Raw genomic sequence first — 19,283 nt, forward strand, 5'->3', positions numbered from 1 at the left:
AAAGTAACAAAGGTTACCATCAGTAACACACTACGCCGACAGGGAATCAAATCCTGCAGTGCCAGACGTGTCCCCCTGCTTAGGCCAGTGCATGTCCAGGCCTGTCTGAAGTTTGCCAGAGAGCACATGGATGATACAGCAGAGGATTGGGAGAATTCCATGTGGTCAGATGAAACTAAAATACAACTTTTTGGTATAAACGCAACTCGTCGTGTTTGGAGGAAGAGGAATACTGAGTTGCATCCCAAGAACACCACACCTACTGTGAAGCATGGGGGTGGAAACATCATGCTTTGGGGCTGTTTTTCTGCTAAGGGGACAAGGCAACTGATCCGTGTTCAGGAAAGAATGAATGGGGCCATGTATCGTGAGATTTTGAGCCAAAACCTCCTTCCATCAGTGAGAGCTTTAAAGATGAAACGTGGCTGGGTCTTTCAGCATGACAATGATCCCAAACACACCGCCCGGGCAACGAAGGAGTGGCTCCGTAAGGAGCATTTGAAAGTCCTGGAGTGGCCTAGCCAGTCTCCAGACCTCAACCCCATAGAAAATCTGTGGAGGGAGTTGAAAGTCTGTGTTGCTCGGCAACAGCCCCAAAACATCACTGCTCTCGAGAAGATCTGCATTGAGGAAAGGGCCAAAATACCAGCTACTTTGTGTGCAGACCTGGTGAAGACCTATAGTAATCGTTTGACCTCTGTTATTGCCAACAAAGGTTATATTACAAAGTATTGAGTTGAATTTTTGTTATTGACCAAATACTTATTTTCCACCATAATTTACAAAAAAATTCTTTAAAATTCCTACAATGTGAATTCCAGGATTTTTTTTCACATTCTGTCTGACAGTTGAAGTGTACCTATGATGAAAATTACGGACGTCTGTCATCATTTTAAGTGGGAGAACTTGCACAATCGGTGGCTGACTAAATAGATAAATATATAAATATGACAAATGTGTTGTACTTGTATAGCGCTTTTCTACCTTCAAGGTACTCAAAGCGCTTTGACACTACTTCCACATTTACCCATTCACACACACATTCACACACTGATGGAGGGAGCTGCCATGCAAGGCCCTAACCAGCACCCATCAGGAGCAAGGGTTAAGTGTCATTTTTTTTTTCCCTTTGTCATGAAAAAGGGAGGTTTTTGTCATGAAAAAGGGAGTTTTTTTTGGGTGGGTACATTAATTGTAAGTGTATCCTGTGTTTTTTATGTTGTTTTAATAAAATAAAAAACTTTTTTTTTTTTTTTATTAAAAAATTAGTAAAATTGATGAAAAATTATTCTGCGGCCCGGTACCAATCGAGCCGCGGCCCGGTGGTTGGGGACCACTGGTCTAAATGATTCGAGATAAAGGCGTGGATTAATTTCTCGAGATCATGTCCTGACAGAAGCGGTTTCACTTTCGCTATTTGGCGTGATTGATAAAAGTTTTTTTAAACGACGCTGCTGATCTGTTTTTCGAATTTAAAATCTGAGTTGAACTTTACCCCCAGGTTTGTGTCACAGTCGGTGAGATACGGGGTCAGAGTGCCGAGGTCAACGTTGGGGGAGGGAGAGCGACTTGGACTGAACAACATAACTTCTGTTTTGTCTTCATTTAGGCTCAGGAAGTTAGCTGAAAGCCAGGCTTTGATGTCGTGCAGGCAGTCAATGAGACGTTGAGCCGTGTTATTTTGTGCCATGGGAAAAACGATTTGGCAATCATCTGCATAAAAATGAAATGCAATACCATACTTCCTAAAAATAGAACCAATGGGGAGAAGGTAAAGTGCAAATGGGATTGGGGCAAGGATAGAGCCCTGGAGGACCCCATGTGGTAAAAGTGCTGTGGAAGACTAATTAAAAGGATTTAATTAGAAAGAATATTCAATGGGGTTTGAAAGGATAGTTAAATGAGGATATTTAATGGGGTTTTGTCACCCAGGTTACATGTGCATTTTTTCCATCATGCATTGCAAGATATTTAAATAGGTGTCATTTTGAATTGTGTGTTTTGCTTGGACATTTTTTACAATATCCACAGAGTTTAGTGAGCAAGATGTGTTTTTTTATTTTTTTTCTTGCTAGTGCTGTAGAGCAGCGGTCCCCGACCACCGGGCCGTGGCCCTATTGGTACTGGGCCGCAGAAGAATTTTTTTTATTCCTTTTTATTAAAAAAAAAAAAATGTTTTATTTTTTTTTATTTTATTTATTCATTTATTTTTTATTCATTAAATCAACATAAAAAACACAATATACACTTACAATTAGTGGACCAACCACAAAAACCTCCCTTTTTCATGACAAAAATGTCCCTTTTTCCATGACAAAGGAAAAAAAAAAAAAAAAAAGGATACCCCCCACCCCCCGGGCCGAGGGACAAATTATTAAGCATTGACCGGTCCGCGGATACAAAAAGGTTGGGGACCACTGCTGTAGAGTGCTCACAACCTTCTTTGGCCCATGGTGGACTATTTTGCGATCTGCACAATGATGCTCGGGCAACGTGTAGATTTATGAGCGAAAAACAAATATATGGGGCGCCCTCAGTCTCCTCCTGGATGATGTTTTTGTCCCAAAGTGTTTTATCCGAATGCAAAAATGTATTCTGATTGAACATTTGTGTCCTCAGATCCCGTCCGGCGGTCTGACCGAGATGTGCCGCAGACCCGCGCCCTCAGGCAACATCAACACTGTCTCCCACTGGCTGGTCTCCATCGGCCTCCCCATGTACGCCACGTCCCTGGCGGCGGCGGGCGTCAACTCCGTGAGTGGCGTGGCCTCGTTGACAGAGAGCGGCGCCCGCGGGGCCGGGGTGTGGGACGAAAGACACGCCCGACGCATGATAGGCGAGGCTCAGGCGGCGGCCGCGGGCGAGGACGCTGAGTCCTAAACAAGGTGTCATGAACTCACCTTTTTTATTTTCAAGGGAGGGACGCTTTCTTACTGAATTATTTGCCGTGGAGGACGACAGCAAATTTTTTTGTAGGACCTGTTTTGTCAAGTCACTTCACAGGTGCTTGAATTTCTTGTGGAGCATGTAGCGCCGCCAAAGCATCAGCGACACACGGGACACAAGAAATATTAAGCATGTGGCTCAATTATATAACATGTTTCAGTATGATACTCTGCTTCATTTTCTGCCAAGCTGAAAAATCCCACTGTATCCAAGCACATTGAACTATACATCGCCTCAGCTTTACAGTGTGAATGTGTATGGGAGTCACTTTTTTTAGTATTGAATGTGCCCGACCATTATTTTTGTTGTATTTTAACTTAAAAACACCCATTATATGAGAACTTAACAACAACATCCAAAAAGACACGGCTGATGTTTGGAATCAAGCACAATTTGTGCAGAGTGGAATCTCTGAAGTGCAATTGGGCGACAATGATGTATAACTTGGAAATTCGCTTTTTTAGCACAAGGCACGCCAGTTTGCTATTGTAACTCATTAGCATTTTCACTTAGCAAATACTTTTTTTTTGTTTTTTTAACATTTACCAATTCTTAACTTATTTTTACACTTGTGTGTACATTCCTAAGTGTCCTAAGCTCTTAAGAGCAGACCACACGCTATTAAGCGCCTCCAAAATGGGAATTTTACCCAAACTTGTTCCTAGCCCCTTCCTGCTCTGTCACTGATTATACAGATTTCCTTCCGCATCCACCCTGGCACTGCTAGTGCTTGTCATAGAAATGAATGGTACTGGGATCGAAACGAAAGTTGAAGATTTAAAAAAAATATATATTTAATTCCTCAGAGGACAAAAAGCTGACTTTGTTGTCATTTCAGTTCCTGTTGCTGTATTTTGAGCCATTATTTTTTTTTCAGTGTTACTGCATTCAAAGGTGCACGATACACTGGCAGTTGTTCCACAACACCCCAAAGCCAAAAATACAATTAAAAAAAAATATATATATATATATATATATATATATATATTTTTTTTTTTTTTTTTTTTTTTTTTTTTTTTTTTTTGGTTAACATCTCTCAACTTTAGCCCTAAACAAAAATACCAAACACGCAATGCTTTTGTTTCATTCTAACCCTTTTAAAGGCATTTTAAACAAATGTTACCACAGTTGTCATTTAGTATAAACATGCATAACCACAATCAATTATTTTACTGTGTGACATTATCTGATCACAAGGCCTTCGAAACGGTCACATTTTGATAAACATGTTTCTAGTTTTGATTTAGCACTGAAGTTTATCTGAAGTTAAAAAAAAAAAAAAAGATTATTCCCTTATGACTTTGATGTCGTGTTCGGCTTTAAATATAATTCTAAATAGAAAATCCGCAAAGGCTTAATGGTGTTAAAATTATTTTCCAGATTTTCCCATGAATTTGTTTAGTGTACAAAGCATCCATCTAATTACATTTCAAAAGAAATGAATAAAAATGGTTGCACATAAATACAAATGTGTTAAAAAATTTATATAATTCTGCATAGGGCCCCTATGCATGTCCAATTTAGCTTGATTCAACTTTTCCCAAAACCAGGGGTGTCAAACTTATTTTAGATGGGGGGCCACATGGAGAAAAATCTACTCCCATGTAAAATCACGACACGATAACTTAAAAATAAAGACAACTTCAGATTGTTTTCTTGGTTTAAAAATAGAACAAGGACATTCTGAAATTGTACAAATTCTAATGTTGTCGGGGTTTTTTTTACACTTACATGTTGCCGTGAATCATTTATTTGTCGTTATTTATATTTACTGAATAAATTATTTGATAATGTTCATCAGTCAACTCATTGGTGTTAATTTTCAATCTATCAAAAAGAAAAAAATATATCCAAATAAAATGACAGGATATTATTTATGTAGTTTGATCATTTTCCTCGATTGATGTACTAACACAGGGGTAGGGAACCTATGGCTCTAGAGCCAGATGTGGCTCTTTTGATGACTGCATCTGGCGCTCAGATAAATCTTAGCTGACATTGCTTAACACGATAAGTAATGAATAATTCCGCTGGTAATCACGATGTTAAAAATAACGTTCAAAATATAAAACATTCTCATGCATTTTAATCCATCCATCCGTTTTCTACCGCACCTGTTCAATAAATAACAATGTTATTAAAAATAATTAGAGACTTATTATACTCTAAAAATGTTGGTTTTACTTAAAAAATGCATGCATTTAGTTGTATTCAGTGTTAAAAAAATATGATATGGCTCTCAAGGAAATACATTTTAAAATATTTGGCTTTCATGGCTCTCTCAGCCAAAAAGGTTCCCGACCTGTACTAACATCATGTGGTTTACTTTGTACATATGTAGCATCATCTACAAAGATACAAAGAATTGCTATTGTGACATCTAGTGGACACTTTTAGAACAGCTGTTTCTTTCGTAAAAAAAGTTCAGGTTAATTTTTATACTTAGCAAACTCATCCTGTGGGCCGGATAAAACCTGTTTTCGGGCCGAACGTTTGACACCCCTCCCTGAAGCCAAATCAGATTTTTTTTTTAAATGCTTTTAATTAACTTATTTTTGTACATCGTCCTAAAAAAAATGAGATTCGTATTGTGTGAAAAAGACTTATTTTGTTTTATCCTTTTGGTACGGTTGTTTTCCAGCTTAGGAGCAAGCCTCGTAGGGGGTGTAAAGGCGTTTGATTTTACACCTGACGCTCACTTTTTCTACAATCATAAGTTAAAAACAACCATCATCAAATGATTCTACGCGACATTGAGCTCAGACCAGACCAGAGGTGTCCAAACATTTCCAGCCAGGGCCACATAGAGGAAAAATTGGAAGGATGCGAGGGCCACTATTAGACATTTTGTGTATGAAATATACTCTGACCAAAACAATGTAGGTGAACATATGCCAACATCCATCCATCCATTTTCTACCGCTTGTCCCTTTTGTTCGCTGGAGCCTATCTCAGCTACAATCGGGCGGAAGGCGGTGTACACCCTGGACAAGTCGCCACCTCATCGCAGGGCCATATGCCAACATTTGAAAAACATCCTAGCTTTGTGTTATATATAACAAAGCAATACAATAATTCAATATTAATTGTATTTATGTTAACTGTGCTTGAATGTAAGCTTGTATTTGTTAATATTGCTGTTATATGGTCAACTGACACACTTTTGCGGGCTTTAGTGCACACAAAAACATATGTCACAGGAAATGTGCACACATTTTCGTCATTGACAGGACATACGGAAATCATTTTGATTTTTAGGTCCCATTTTTGGGGGGGATTTGGTCTAATTTGGGACCTGTTTAGTTTGTCTATAGCAGGAGTCGGCAACCCAAAATGTTGAAAGCGCCATATTGGAGCAAAAATACAAAAACAAATCCGTCTGGAGCCACAAAAAAATAGAAGCCATATTACATACAGATAGTGTGTCATGAGATATAAATTGAATTATGAGGACTTAAAGGAAACTAAATGAGCTCAAATATAGCTACAAATGAGGCATAATGATGCAATATGTACATACAGCTAGCCTAAATAGCACGTTAGCATCGATTAGCTTGCAGTCATGCAGTGACCAAATATGTCTGATTAGCACTCCACACAAGTCAATAACATCAACAAAACTCACCTTTGTGCATTCATGCACAACGTTAAAGGTTTGGTTGACAAAATGAGGCAGAAAAATAAGTGGCATAAAACACGTCTTAGAAAGTCGGAGAAAGTTATACATGTACACAAACTACGGTGAGTTGAAGGACCGCCAAAATTAGTAGGACAAATCGGCGCTCGCCAAATACTCGAATCAGTGAAGCATGTTTAATACAAACAGTGGGATTTATTTTTATTTATTAGGTTTATGTCATGTTTGTCCTCCTACAGCAGGGGTCGGCAACCTTTACAGCCATTTTGACCCGTTTCACACTTTAAAGAAGACAAAGGGAGCCGCAATCATTCTCGCGATTATCTGCTGGTGGTCACCCATATAACAGTAATAAGGGCGTGCCAAAAAGTCATTGCCTTTGACGCCTTCTACAGACAACTTGCCAGTACAGCAACATGTTGTATGTGACTTCCGCAGATACACGTACACGACTGCAAGGCATACTGGGTGACACAGAGTACACTGAAGGTTGTGATATAAACAATTTTAACACTCTTCTTAATATGCACCACACTGTGAACCCACACCAAACAAGAATGACAAACACATTTCTGGAGAACATCCGCACTGTAACACATTATAAACGCAACATAACAATTACCCAGAATGCTATGCATCCATGACTCACGCGATATTATACACCCCGCTAGCACCAACCCCCACCCCTCCCCCCCCCTTCCGTGCGTCGGTTGAGGTTGGCGGGGGTGTATAATATAGTCAGGAAGAGTCATGGATGCAAAGGATTCTGGGTATTTGTTGTGTTCGCGAGAATGGTCCTACAAAACCATAGTAAAACAAAAACTAGATTTTTTTCCTCTCATCTTTTTCCATTTTTCATATATATTTGAAAAAGCTCCAGAGAGCCACTAGGGCGGCGCTAAAGAGCCACGGGTTGCCGACCCCCGGTCTATAGAAAGTGCCAGTGAAAACCGAGCTGCAGGCTCACACACACACACACTTTGGACACCCCATGTCTTAGATCAGGGGTAGGGAACCTATGGCTCCATAGCCAGCTGTGGCTCTTTTGATGACTGCATCTGGCTCTCTGATAAATCTGAGCTGACGTGTCTTACCACGATAAGTAATGAATAATTCCACTTGTAATCACAGTGTTGAAAATAATGTTCAAAATATAAAACATTCTCATGCATTTTTAATCCATCCATCCGTTTCCTACCGCACCTGTTCAAGAAGTTGCGTTAATGGTAAGAAGTTATTTATTTATTATTGGTTAGTGTGGGGCTTGCCCTCCTGGGGTTTTCTTCAGACCCCCAAGCACCGACATGAGAGCCTGTTTCAGAGTTACAATATTGTTTTAATTTTCAATAAGTCTCTCAGTTGCTTTCCAGCAAAAATATTTCCAGCCCCAACCCAGTCTCTCCTCCTGGCTGCTGCTTATAACAGAGCGACAGGTGATTAGATAACAAGGCCCAGGTGGGCCTTCTACGCACCTGTCGCTGCAGGCCCGCAGGCCACGCCCATCTCCGAAGTTAGCTTAAGAATAACAATGTTATTACAAAGAATAAGAGACCTATTATACTCTAGAAATGTTGGTCTTATTTAAAAATGCACGTGTTTAGTTGTGTTCAGTGTTAAAAAAAATATCATATGGCTCTTACGGAAATATATTTTAAAATATTTGGCTTTTTGGCTCTCTCAGCCAAAAAGGTTCCCGACCCCTGTCTTAGATGTTTCATTAATCAATCAAGGTTTATTTATCTACCCCTTTATCACAAGTGTCTCAAAGGGCTGCACAAGCCACAACAATCAGATCAGATCCCACTTCGGGGCAAGAAAAAAAGATGTTTGGTTCAAATGTTATGTAAACAAAAAAAAGGAAGATAAGTCGAGCAAAATATTATTTGGTGTCCCTTTTTTTTCTTTTCAAAGTGTCTTGACAGGAAGGAAGTTAAATGACGTCAAAAGCGCTTCGGAGAAAAATCTAATTGACTTCAGAGGTTCCACGCTAAAAAAAACCCCAAAAAAACAGTATTGCTTACAACTTTATGATGGAGGGTTTCAATCGCACAACAGAGGAAAGAGGAGCAACTTATTTCTACTTGGACGTCAAATGTGTCCTGCAGACCACCCTTTGAATGTGCTTCAATGTGGATGCTATGTGTTTTAGAAGGCCAATGTTGGACACACCACTGGAATTAGTGATCAAAATCAGGGATTAACTTGATGCCAACAACATTTATTTTTATTTTTTTTTTTTTCACCACCACCTGGACGACGATGACGACGCTGTATTAGAAGCCAGCCAAGAAGACGTGTTTGCCGAGGACTAAAAGAGACTGACACTGTAAATGCACTTTAGAGGGTGACGTCAACAAACCGCAGCACAAGTCAATTAGCGACAATAATAACCTGTTTTTCCGAGTTGGCGAGCTTTAGTCCACGTAAGAACAACACCTTCTTTGTGTGCTCAATAAGTTATTTCCCCACTTTGAAGTGTAATTAGCTGTACTATAAGAAAAGCCTAGTGTGTGATTGTAACATACCTGTACAAATAATTACTTTTGCTTTTTCAGCTTCTTAATGATTGTCCATACACATTTTGTTTGTGTTTTCAACTCATTTAAAAAATTGTAAAAAAAAAAAAAAAGTCATATGCAGACTGATTTGTCATTCTCAAGTATAATAAAAAACTGTTTTGTTGCTATGCAGGGATTTTTTATGTGCTTTTAAAGTTAGACATGGGCTTTTGCTTCTGCTGCGACATTGTTGGGATAAAAATGACTTGTTTGAATATTTAGTGAAGTAAATTATATTTATATAGCGCTTTTCTCGTTTGACTTAAAGCGCTTTACATAGTGAAACCCAATATCTAAGTTACATTTAAACCAGTGTGGGTGGCACTGGGAGCAGGTGGGTAAAGTGTCTTGCCCATACGATGGCGGAAGCGGGAATCGAATCTGCAGTTGCTGGCACGGCCACTCTACCAACCGAGCTATGCGGCAGTGAGTACGATGGCGGAAGCGGGAATCGAACCTGCAGTTGCTGGCACGGCCACTCTACCAACCGAGCTATGCCGCCCCACATAGTGGTGAGAGTGTCCGCCCTGAGATCGGTAGGTCATACCAAAGACTATAAAAATGGGAGCCATTACTTCCCTGCTTGGCACTCAGCATCAAGTGGTTGGAATTGGGGGTTAAATCACCAAAAATGATTCCCGGGTGCGGCCGCCGCTGATGCTCACTGCTCCCCTCACCTCCCAGGTGGTGATCAAGGGGGATGGGTCAAATGCAGAGGATAATTTTGCCACATCTAGTGTGTCTGTGTGACAATCATTGGTACTTTTAACTTTAACTTTAATTTACCTTGTTTAAGAAGAAAAGCGGCGCTGCGGAACGACGTGTGTGTCTGTGTCCGGTTCCCCGTTTGATTCCTTTTTGTGCAGAAATACAAAAAAACAACTTCTCATTAGAAAAAGAAAAAAAAAAGTCATTTCTACCCCCCAAATAATACTGTAGGGCAGTGGTTCTCAACCTTTTTTCAGAATGTACCCCCTGTGAACATGTTTTTAATTCAAGTACCCCCTAATCAGAGCAAAGCATTTTTGGTTGAAAAAAAAAGAGATAAAGAAGTAAAATACAGCACTATGTCCTCAGTTTCTGATTTATTAAATTGTATAACAGTGCAAAATATTGCTCATTTGTAGTGGTCTTTCTTGAACTATTTGGAAAAAAAGATATAAAAATAACTAAAAACTTGTTGAAAATTGAAACAAGTGATTCAATTATAAATAAAGATTTCTACACATAGAAGTAATCATCAACTTAAAGTGCCCTCTTTGGGGATTGTAATAGAGATCCATCTGGATTCCTCAACTTCATTCTAAACATTTCTTCACAAAAAAGAAATCTTTAACATCAATATTTATGGAACATGTCTACAAAAAATCTGGCTGTCAACACTGAATATTGCATTTCTTTTCACAGTTTATGAACTTACATTCATATTCTGTTGAAGTATTATTCAATAAATATATTTATAAAGGATTTTTGAATTTTTGCTACTTTTAGAATATATTTAAAAAATCTCACGTACCCCTTGGCATACCTTCAAGTACCCTCAGGGGTACATGTACCGCCAACTGAGAACCACTGCTATAGGGTGCTCAAAAAATATCATCACGCTTCTGAAGCATTATTCTTATTGATTCAGATTGTAAATTGATTCATAATCAATCAAGATGATATTTTTTTTATCAGGAATTTAAAAATCACCTTAGGCCACCAAGGTTTTATCATAATGTTATACCATACACAAACCCCAAAACCAGTGAAGTTGTCACGTTGTGTAAATGGTAAATAAAAACAGAATACAATGATTTGCAAATCCTTTTCAACTTATATTCAATTGAATGGACTGCAAAGACAAGATATTTGATGTTCGAACTGAGAAACATATATATTTTTTTACAAATAATCCTTAACTTAAAATTTAATGGCAACATCACATTGCAAAAAAGTTGTCACAAGGGCATTTTTACCACTGTGTTACATGGCGTCTCCTTTTAACAACACTCAGTAAATGTTTGGGAACAGAAGAGACCAATTTTTGAAGCTTTTCAGGTGAAATTTTTTCACATTCTTGCTTGATGTACAGCTTAACCTTGACCTGCTCAGTGGCCTAGTGGTTAAAGTGTCTGGCCAAGTCATACCAAAGACTATAAAAATGGGAGACATTACCTCCCTGCTTGGCACTCAGCATCAAGGGTTGGAATTGGGGTTAAATCACCAAAAATGATTCCCGGGCGCGGCCACCGCTGCTGCTCACTGCTCCCCTCACCTCTCAGGGGGTGAACAAGGGGATGGGTCGAATGCAGAGGATAATTTCACCATATCTTGTAAGTGTGTGACTGCCATTGGAACTTTAATTTTGATATTTAACTTTATTTAGCGTTGCCGGACGGGGGGGCGGTAAGACAAGAGGGGGACAAGAACAACAATAACAGAACAAAATCAGCAAACACAATACATCCAAATATGATACCAAAATTGTAGCAAAGAAGCAGTTCATGAAGTAGATATAAATAACACAGAACTGACAATGAACATTATTGCACTACAAATGAAAAATTAAAATGACCAGTTTTAATCATTAATAATAACAATAATAAAATACATTATCAACATTACAATCGCTTGAAATGCAACAGTGCATGAATGTAATGAATACTTGAATTACAAAAGAAAGCAGGTTTGGGCTGGGGAGGTGGACTAACCTTTTACATTGTTATGGTAGTTGGTTAAGCTTTCGCAGTGTGATGTGGGGATGTATTTGTATGAGTGCGACTGTATACACTTGTATGTATGTATGTATGTATGTATGGGTATATGTATGACGATGCATGAATGTATGTTTGTACAATGTCTGTGTGTGTGTGTGTGTGTTATGTATGTACAAACCCCGTTTCCATATGAGTTGGGAAACTGTGTTAGATGTAAATATAAACAGAATACAATGATTTGCAAATCCTTTTCAAGCCATATTCAATTGAATGTGCTACAAAGACAAGATATTTGATGTTCAAACTCATAAACTTTATTTTTTTTTGCAAATAATAATTAACTTAGAATTTCATGGCTGCAACACGTGCCAAAGTAGTTGGGAAAGGGCATGTTCACCACTGTGTTACATCACCTTTTCTTTTAATAAACATTCAATACGCCTTTGGGAACTGAGGAAACTAATTGTTGAAGCTTTGAAAGCGGAATTCTTTCCCATTCTTGTATTATGTAGCGCTTCAGTCGTTCAACAGTCCGGGGTCTCCGCTGTCGTATTTTACGCTTCATAATGCGCCACAAATTTTCGATGGTAGATAGGTCTGGACTGCAGGCGGGCCAGGAAAGTACCAGCACTCTCTTTTTAAGAAACCACGCTGTTGCAACACATGCTGAATGTGCCTTGGCATTGTCTTGCTAAAATAAGCAGGGGCGTCCATGAAAAAGACCGCGCTTAGATTGCAGCATATGTTGTTACAAAACCTGTATGTACCTTTCAGCATTAATGGTGCCTTCAAAGATGTGTAAGTTACCCATGCCTTGGGCACTAATGCACCCCCATACCATCACAGATGCTGGCTTTTGAACTTTGTGTCGATAACAGTCTGGATGGTTCGCTTCCCCTTTGGTCCGGATGACACAATATTTCCCAAAACAATTCGAAATGTGGACTCGTCAGACCACAGAACACTTTTCCACTTTGCATTAGTCCATCTTAGATGATCTCGGGCCCAGAGAAGCTGGTGGCGTATCTGGATGTTGTTGATAAATGGCTTTCGCTTTGCATTGTAGAGCTTTAACTTGCACTTACAGGTGTGGCGACAAACTGTATTTAGTGACAGTGGTTCTCTGAAGTGTTCCTGAGCCCATGTGGTGATATCCTTTAGAGATTGATCTCGGTTTTTGATACAGTGCTGTCTGAGGGATCGAAGGTCACGGTCATTCAATGTTGGTTTCCGGCCATGCCGCTTACGCAGAGTGATTTCTCCAGATTTTCGGAACCTTTTGATGATATTATGGGCCGTAGATGTTGAAATCCCTAAATTTCTTGCAATTGCACTTACTTACAACTTACACTTACTTACAAGTTAGAACTTACAACTTACACCGAGTTGCACTGCCTCTCGTCCGCTCGCTAGCAACTAGCATGTAGGCTAGCTTTTACAAGCAGAAGGGGTGACAGCGGGGACAGCCAATCACACGTAAGTTAGCATGAAAGCGGCAACCAATCAGTGAGCGATAATCAGGTTAGAGGCGGGACTTCTAGCAGAGACCGACATTTAACCCTTTCTGTGCCATAAAAAAGGTTGGGGACCACTGGCTTACAGGACATCAACAGAAGGTTAAGTTCTGGCGATGGATAGCAGGTTGAGCAGGCTCTTGTAGGCAGGACCTCTCATTAGCGCCAGGCGCGTGGATTGCCGGCGATTGATTGCGCAACACACAACTCCAATAGATGTCCGATGGCCCGAATCAAATAGGAAAACCGCAAAAAACTCCAAATAAGTCACAGCGTGATGTGACAGGTGGTGACAGTACACCTACTTTGAGATAAGAACTACAGGTATATTGATGCATGTTTGGTTATTCTTTTAAGCAGACCTGGGCAAATTAAGGCCCGGGGGCCAGATGCGGCCTATTGAGCTTTTCAATCTAGCTTGCCGGACATTCTCAAATAATTTATTTCGATCTTTAAGATGGAAAGTGTAGCTACCATTATGATGTGCATGTTTATGTCTCTCTCGTTTTATTTTTTTTTATAAACTTTTTGCCTGTCACTTTTAAAGTATTTTCAAAGTGAACACTGTTTTGTGGCATGCTGTTAAGCATGCGGGTTGAATTCCCGAATTTTCGTTTTATTAAAGTGTTGTAAAAAACGGACTTATTTGCTAAATGATGTGTGGATTAGCTTAATGCTAGCAGCAGTTGTGGCGGGGTTTCCTGGCCTCGTGAGTTTGTGCACGGGTCGGGGGTACTCGGCTGCGTCTGTGTGGACATCTTGTGTGCTGCTGTGCCATTAATGTGTGTGTGTTTTTTTCCTCTTTCTTTATTCTGTAGTGGAGAGAGATACTGTGGACTGTATGTGACGCCCTTTTCTTTTTGTCCCTATGAAAAAGGTATGTCTGTTAATAAGTTTTGGCATTGTTTATTGTAGTAAAAAAATATAAAATGAGTTGATGTGAGTGGGAAAAAAAGAGGTGATTTGCTACACATAATAAGGACCGTTTTTTCCGTAATGTATATTTTTGCTGTCTGCTGATGTATATACTTTATATACTGTTTTTTATTTCAATTAATTTGTTTTTGGACTATTTTGTGCTTTGTTTGCCTTTTTATTATTTTTATTATTATTATTGTTGTTGTTTTATATGTAAGCATAAGTTGAGCTTCAGTGAGCACTGACTCCTGCAGCTGTGGAGAGAGATACTGTGGACTGTATGTGACGCCCCTTTTCTTTTTGTCCCTATGAAAAAGCTGGTGAATAAATCCTCCTCAACTCGAATCCTGTGGTTCATCACGAAAAAAAGACACAACGCAGAACAGTGACTGTTACATGTGAATGGGTGAATGTGGAAGTAGTGTCAAAGCGCTTTGAGTACCTTGAAGGTAGAAAAGCGATATACAAGTACTAGTACAACCCAACAGTGGCTTACACTTGCATCGCATCAAATAAGCTTGTCCAATGTTTTCACAAAGATAAAATAAATCATAGTTTTGTTTCGTTTAATAGTTAAAACAAATTTACACTATTGCAATCAGTTGATAAAACATTGTCCTTTACAATTGTAAAAGCTTTTACTACTCTGCTTGCATGTCAGCAGACTGGGGTAGATCCTGCTGAAATCCAATGTATTGAAATAATAGAAAATCCTTTCAAATCGGGGGAAAATAATCGTTTTTGTATCAAGAATCTTGTTGAATTGAAAAAAAAGGATCGATTTTGAATCAAATTGTGACCCCAAGAATCGATATTGAATTGAATCGAATCGTGGGACACCCAAAGAATCGCAGCCCTAAAAAAATGGTAACAATCGTGCAAAAATTATTTCATATTTGATTTAACCACTAGGTGTCGCTTTTTTCCATTCAGAAGTGCACCATTGATATGATCGAAACAACCTCACTCTCTCTCTTTTCTTCCACGTTTAGTAACCTGACACCCAGAAGGGAGCCGGCCTGCCAAGATGCAGCCTTGAGGACTCGCACAGAGCCGACAATCTGCCGGAGTGCTCACACCAAGGCAAGCCGAGCAGGAGTCACCGTGCACGGACCGGAGCGCCGCAGAGGAGCCGCCGCACGTCCGATGTTCGATGGCTGTCTTTGAGTGTCGCCTTGTAATGTGAGGAGCAGATGATGAAGACTTTTAGCGGCAAAAACAACCAGAACCTTCTTCTCGTTCACGTCAGGAACGTCAAGAAGTTGTTCGCCTGTCTGCCTTGGTGCTTCCCCCTCAGAGCTTACGTCTTCTGCATGGGGACACTGCTGTTCTTCTGCCTGGCCTCCCTCTTCTACCAGTTCAACGGAGAACCCCCCGGAATCCTGCTGGACATCAGACAGTATATTGGTAGGAACTTCTTCTTTTTCTCCCGTTGTTCTTCTGTCGTGTGGCTCTGCTGGCAGTGCCAAATACTCACTGCACACTCTCACTTTCGCCCTGCAGTGTGTCTAAAGCTACCACTTTCACACAATTACCAAATCGTGTGTCTCAAACTACCACTTTATACTACCATGTGTCTTAAACTACCAATTTTCCACTACCATGGGTCTAAAGCTACCGCTTTCACACAACTACCGAACCATGTGTCTCAAACTACCACTTTATACTACAATGTGTCTAAAACTACCACTTTTCCACTACCATGGGTCCAAGGCTACCACTTTTACACAATTACCAAACCATGTGTCTCAAACTACCACTTTATACTACAATGTGTCTAAAACTACCACTTTTCCATTACCATGGGTCTAAGGCTACCACTTTTACACAATTACCAAACCATGTGTCTCAAACTACCACTTTATACTACAGTGTGTCTAAAACTACCACTTTTCCACTACCATTGGTCTAAAGCTACCGCTTTCACACAATTACCAAACCATGTGTCTCAAACTACCACTTTATACTACAATGTGTCTAAAACTACCAGTTTTCCACTACCTTGGGTCTAAAACTACCGTATTTACACAATTACCAAACCATGAGTCTCAAACTACCACTTTATACTACAATGTGTCTAAAACTACCACTTTTCCACTACCATGGGTCTAAAGCTACCGCTTTCACACAATTACCAAACCATGTGTCTCAAACTACCACTTTATACTACCAGGTGTCTAAAACTACCACTTTTGCACTACTGTTTCTTAAACTACCACTTTTGCACCACCTAAAACTTCCACTTTTGCACTGCCGTGTGTCTAAAACTTCCACTTTTAGCACTACCGTGTGTCTAAAAATTCCACTTTAGCACTACCGTGTGTCTAAAACTTCCACTTTTACACTACCATGTGTATAAAACTACCACTTTTGCACTACCATGTCTCTTAAACTACCACTTTTACACTACTGTGTGTCTTAAACTACCACTTTTGCACTACCATGTTTCTTAAACTACCACTTTTGCACTACTATGTGTCTAAAACTACCACTTTTACACTACCATGTGTCTTAATCTACCACTTTTGCACTACTGTGTGTCTAAAACTTCCACTTTTGCACTACCGTGTGTCTAAAACAGCCACTTTTACACTACCATGTGTCTAAAACCAGATTTTTTTTACACTACCATGTGTCTAAAACTTCCACTTTTGCATACCATGTGTCTAAAACTACCACTTTTGCACTACCATGTGTCAAACTACCACTTTTGCACTCCCACGGGTCTAAAACTACCACTTTTTCACCACTGTGTCTATAACTACCACTTTTTCACTACCATGGGTCTAAAACTACCAGTTTCACACAATTACACAACCATCTCAAACTACCACTTTTACACTACCATGGGTAGGGTTTCAAAATTCCGGGAATATTCAAAGTGGGAAACTTTCCATGGGAATTAATGGAAATTAACCTCTGAATGCCCAAGCTGTTTGTTTACATGTTTTTTTTAATTTATTTCTCTTTGCTATTTGGGCTTATTGGACCCTGATTCGAATAAAAACTAAGAATCATCTTTTTATATTATGTACTTTTTATATAGTGTCCATAAGTATACAAACGTGTACTTCATGTTTAGTGACATGCTAATTTTTACTTTTACACTTTTTTTTCTTCCAAATTCCAATGTGTGTTTTACTCTTCTGACACCACCATATAGCAGTATAAGTGTCCACATAAGCGGCCATAAGACCCAAATTCAGTAGTGTACACAATTTTTTAAAATAAGAGCTAAAAAATGCTGTTCCCGCATGTGGCCAACTGAGCCTTTATTAATGGGAAATTCATGGGAATAAACATTGAATGCAACATGATAGACTTTCCAGCATGATTATTGGCTAAAACAACCTTATTTAATGCAAATTCAGTAGAATTTCAACCCTATACTGTGCATTCCTCCATCACATGTTCAGTGCATTCTTCTATCACATGCACAGATAATTTCCAGCATGCTACACACGACAGCAAGGCTATTGAGGCCACATTAGTATTTGAGCCCAAGAACTTCATCCAGTCAGGTAAGTTTTGATGATATTACTGGGGTGAATATATTTGATCAATGGTATTTAAGTTTAATAGAGGTGTTGCTTTTTTTTCGCAATTGCTTGTTACTGTATGACTGAAGGCTACTCCAGCAGACTTCCACTCAAGCTAGCTGGCTGTTCCTGTACTTGTGAAATGATTTTGGGGCCAATATCTGGTAAACGGTGAATGGGTTGTACTTGTATAGCGCTTTTCTACCTTTTTAAGGAACTCCAATGCTTCGACACTATTTCCCCATTCACCCATTCACGCACACATTCACACACTGATATCTCTAGCTAGCTAGATTTATGTACGACCACAAGCTCATAATAAACCTAAAATATTTCTCCGCTAGCCGTGATGCTAATTTTCTCTGTTAAATCCCATTCATTTATGCTAACAAGGTTAGCGATCCGAAATGACATTTTTTGTGATCTGTAAAGTTCAACTAGCAAATACTAAATCAAAACGTGTAGTTTCCTCTGCCTTCTGTTCCCCCTAGCCATTCTGTTACCATACAAGAATGTAGGTTATAGTTTGGTTTAGCACGCTGATTGAAAGTTCATTTATTCATCTCGCCTATTTCTATTCATTTGTCCATCCGTAAAATGTTTTGAAAGACTACTCCAATTGTTTAGCTGACTATTTATATTTGTGTGTGGCATTGCATTAGTGTTTGACAAGAAATACATAATACATACAAAAAGAAAAATAACACGTACCCCAACCAATGTAGGCGAAAAGGCTGTGTACATTTGCAAAAACTGTGCAAAGAGCTACGACAAAAATGCCACAAAGATGCAGCAGCATGTAGACAAGTGCCAAATAACATTTCACTATTGTTATTCCCCATGAATTCCCATGGACGGTGTCCATCCATCCATCCTTCCATTTTCTACCGCTTGTCCATTTTTGGGCTGGCGGGGGGGGGGGGGGTGTCACTGGAGCCTATAGCTGCATCCATGGGGAAGGTGGGCTACACCCTGGACAAGTCGCCATCTCATCGCAGGGCCAACACAGGTAGACGGACAATATTCACACACTGGGGACCAATTTAGCATTGCCAATCAACCTATCCCCAGGTGCATGTCTTTGGAGATGGGAGGAAGCCGGAGTACCCGGAGGGAACAATCAAAAAATGGTCAATATTTCCAAACTTCCCGAGCTTAACTTCCCGTGGTAAATTTCCAACCCTGTGCAACCCTAACTAACCATGTGTCTAAAACTAGACTTTTTTTTTACACTACCACGTGTCTAAAACTACCATTTTTGCACTATAATGAGTCTAAAACTACCACTTTTAAACCACTATGTGTCTAAAACTAAAACTACTACTTTTACACTACCATGTGTCTAAAATTAGATTTTTTTTCATACTACCATGTGTAATTAGCCCTTTTACACTACAATATGCTGAAAACTACCACTTTTACACTACAATGTGTCTAAAAATACCACTTTTGCACTACCATGTGTTTAA

The 19,283-nt window shown here is 39.5% G+C and overlaps 2 protein-coding genes across 10 annotated transcripts in view; both read left to right on the forward strand.

Annotated features, from left to right (window-relative positions):
* Positions 1-9,269, forward strand: part of sash1a (SAM and SH3 domain containing 1a) — a 528,217-nt gene extending 518,948 nt beyond the window's left edge. For all 7 annotated transcript variants that reach the window (XM_061900590.1, XM_061900591.1, XM_061900595.1 and 4 more), the window contains one exon: positions 2,620-9,269. In XM_061900590.1, the coding sequence (XP_061756574.1) occupies positions 2,620-2,880 (261 nt within the window). In that variant the 3' untranslated portion in view covers positions 2,881-9,269. The remainder of the gene's footprint in view (positions 1-2,619) is intronic.
* A 5,990-nt stretch (positions 9,270-15,259) lies between these two features.
* usta (uronyl 2-sulfotransferase a) overlaps positions 15,260-19,283 on the forward strand; it is a 185,020-nt gene continuing 180,996 nt past the window's right edge. Inside the window, exons 1-3 of one of the 3 annotated variants that reach the window (XM_061900600.1) lie at positions 15,260-15,457; positions 15,525-15,682; positions 17,716-17,796. In XM_061900600.1, the coding sequence (XP_061756584.1) occupies positions 15,429-15,457; positions 15,525-15,682; positions 17,716-17,796 (268 nt within the window). In that variant the 5' untranslated portion in view covers positions 15,260-15,428. Of the gene's footprint in view, positions 15,683-17,715; positions 17,797-19,283 lie in introns of all 3 variants that reach the window. The other 2 variants (XM_061900598.1, XM_061900601.1) reach the window with 2 other exon arrangements.

The sequence above is a fragment of the Nerophis ophidion genome, linkage group LG05 (assembly GCF_033978795.1).
Source record: "Nerophis ophidion isolate RoL-2023_Sa linkage group LG05, RoL_Noph_v1.0, whole genome shotgun sequence".
Lineage (NCBI taxonomy): Eukaryota > Metazoa > Chordata > Actinopteri > Syngnathiformes > Syngnathidae > Nerophis > Nerophis ophidion.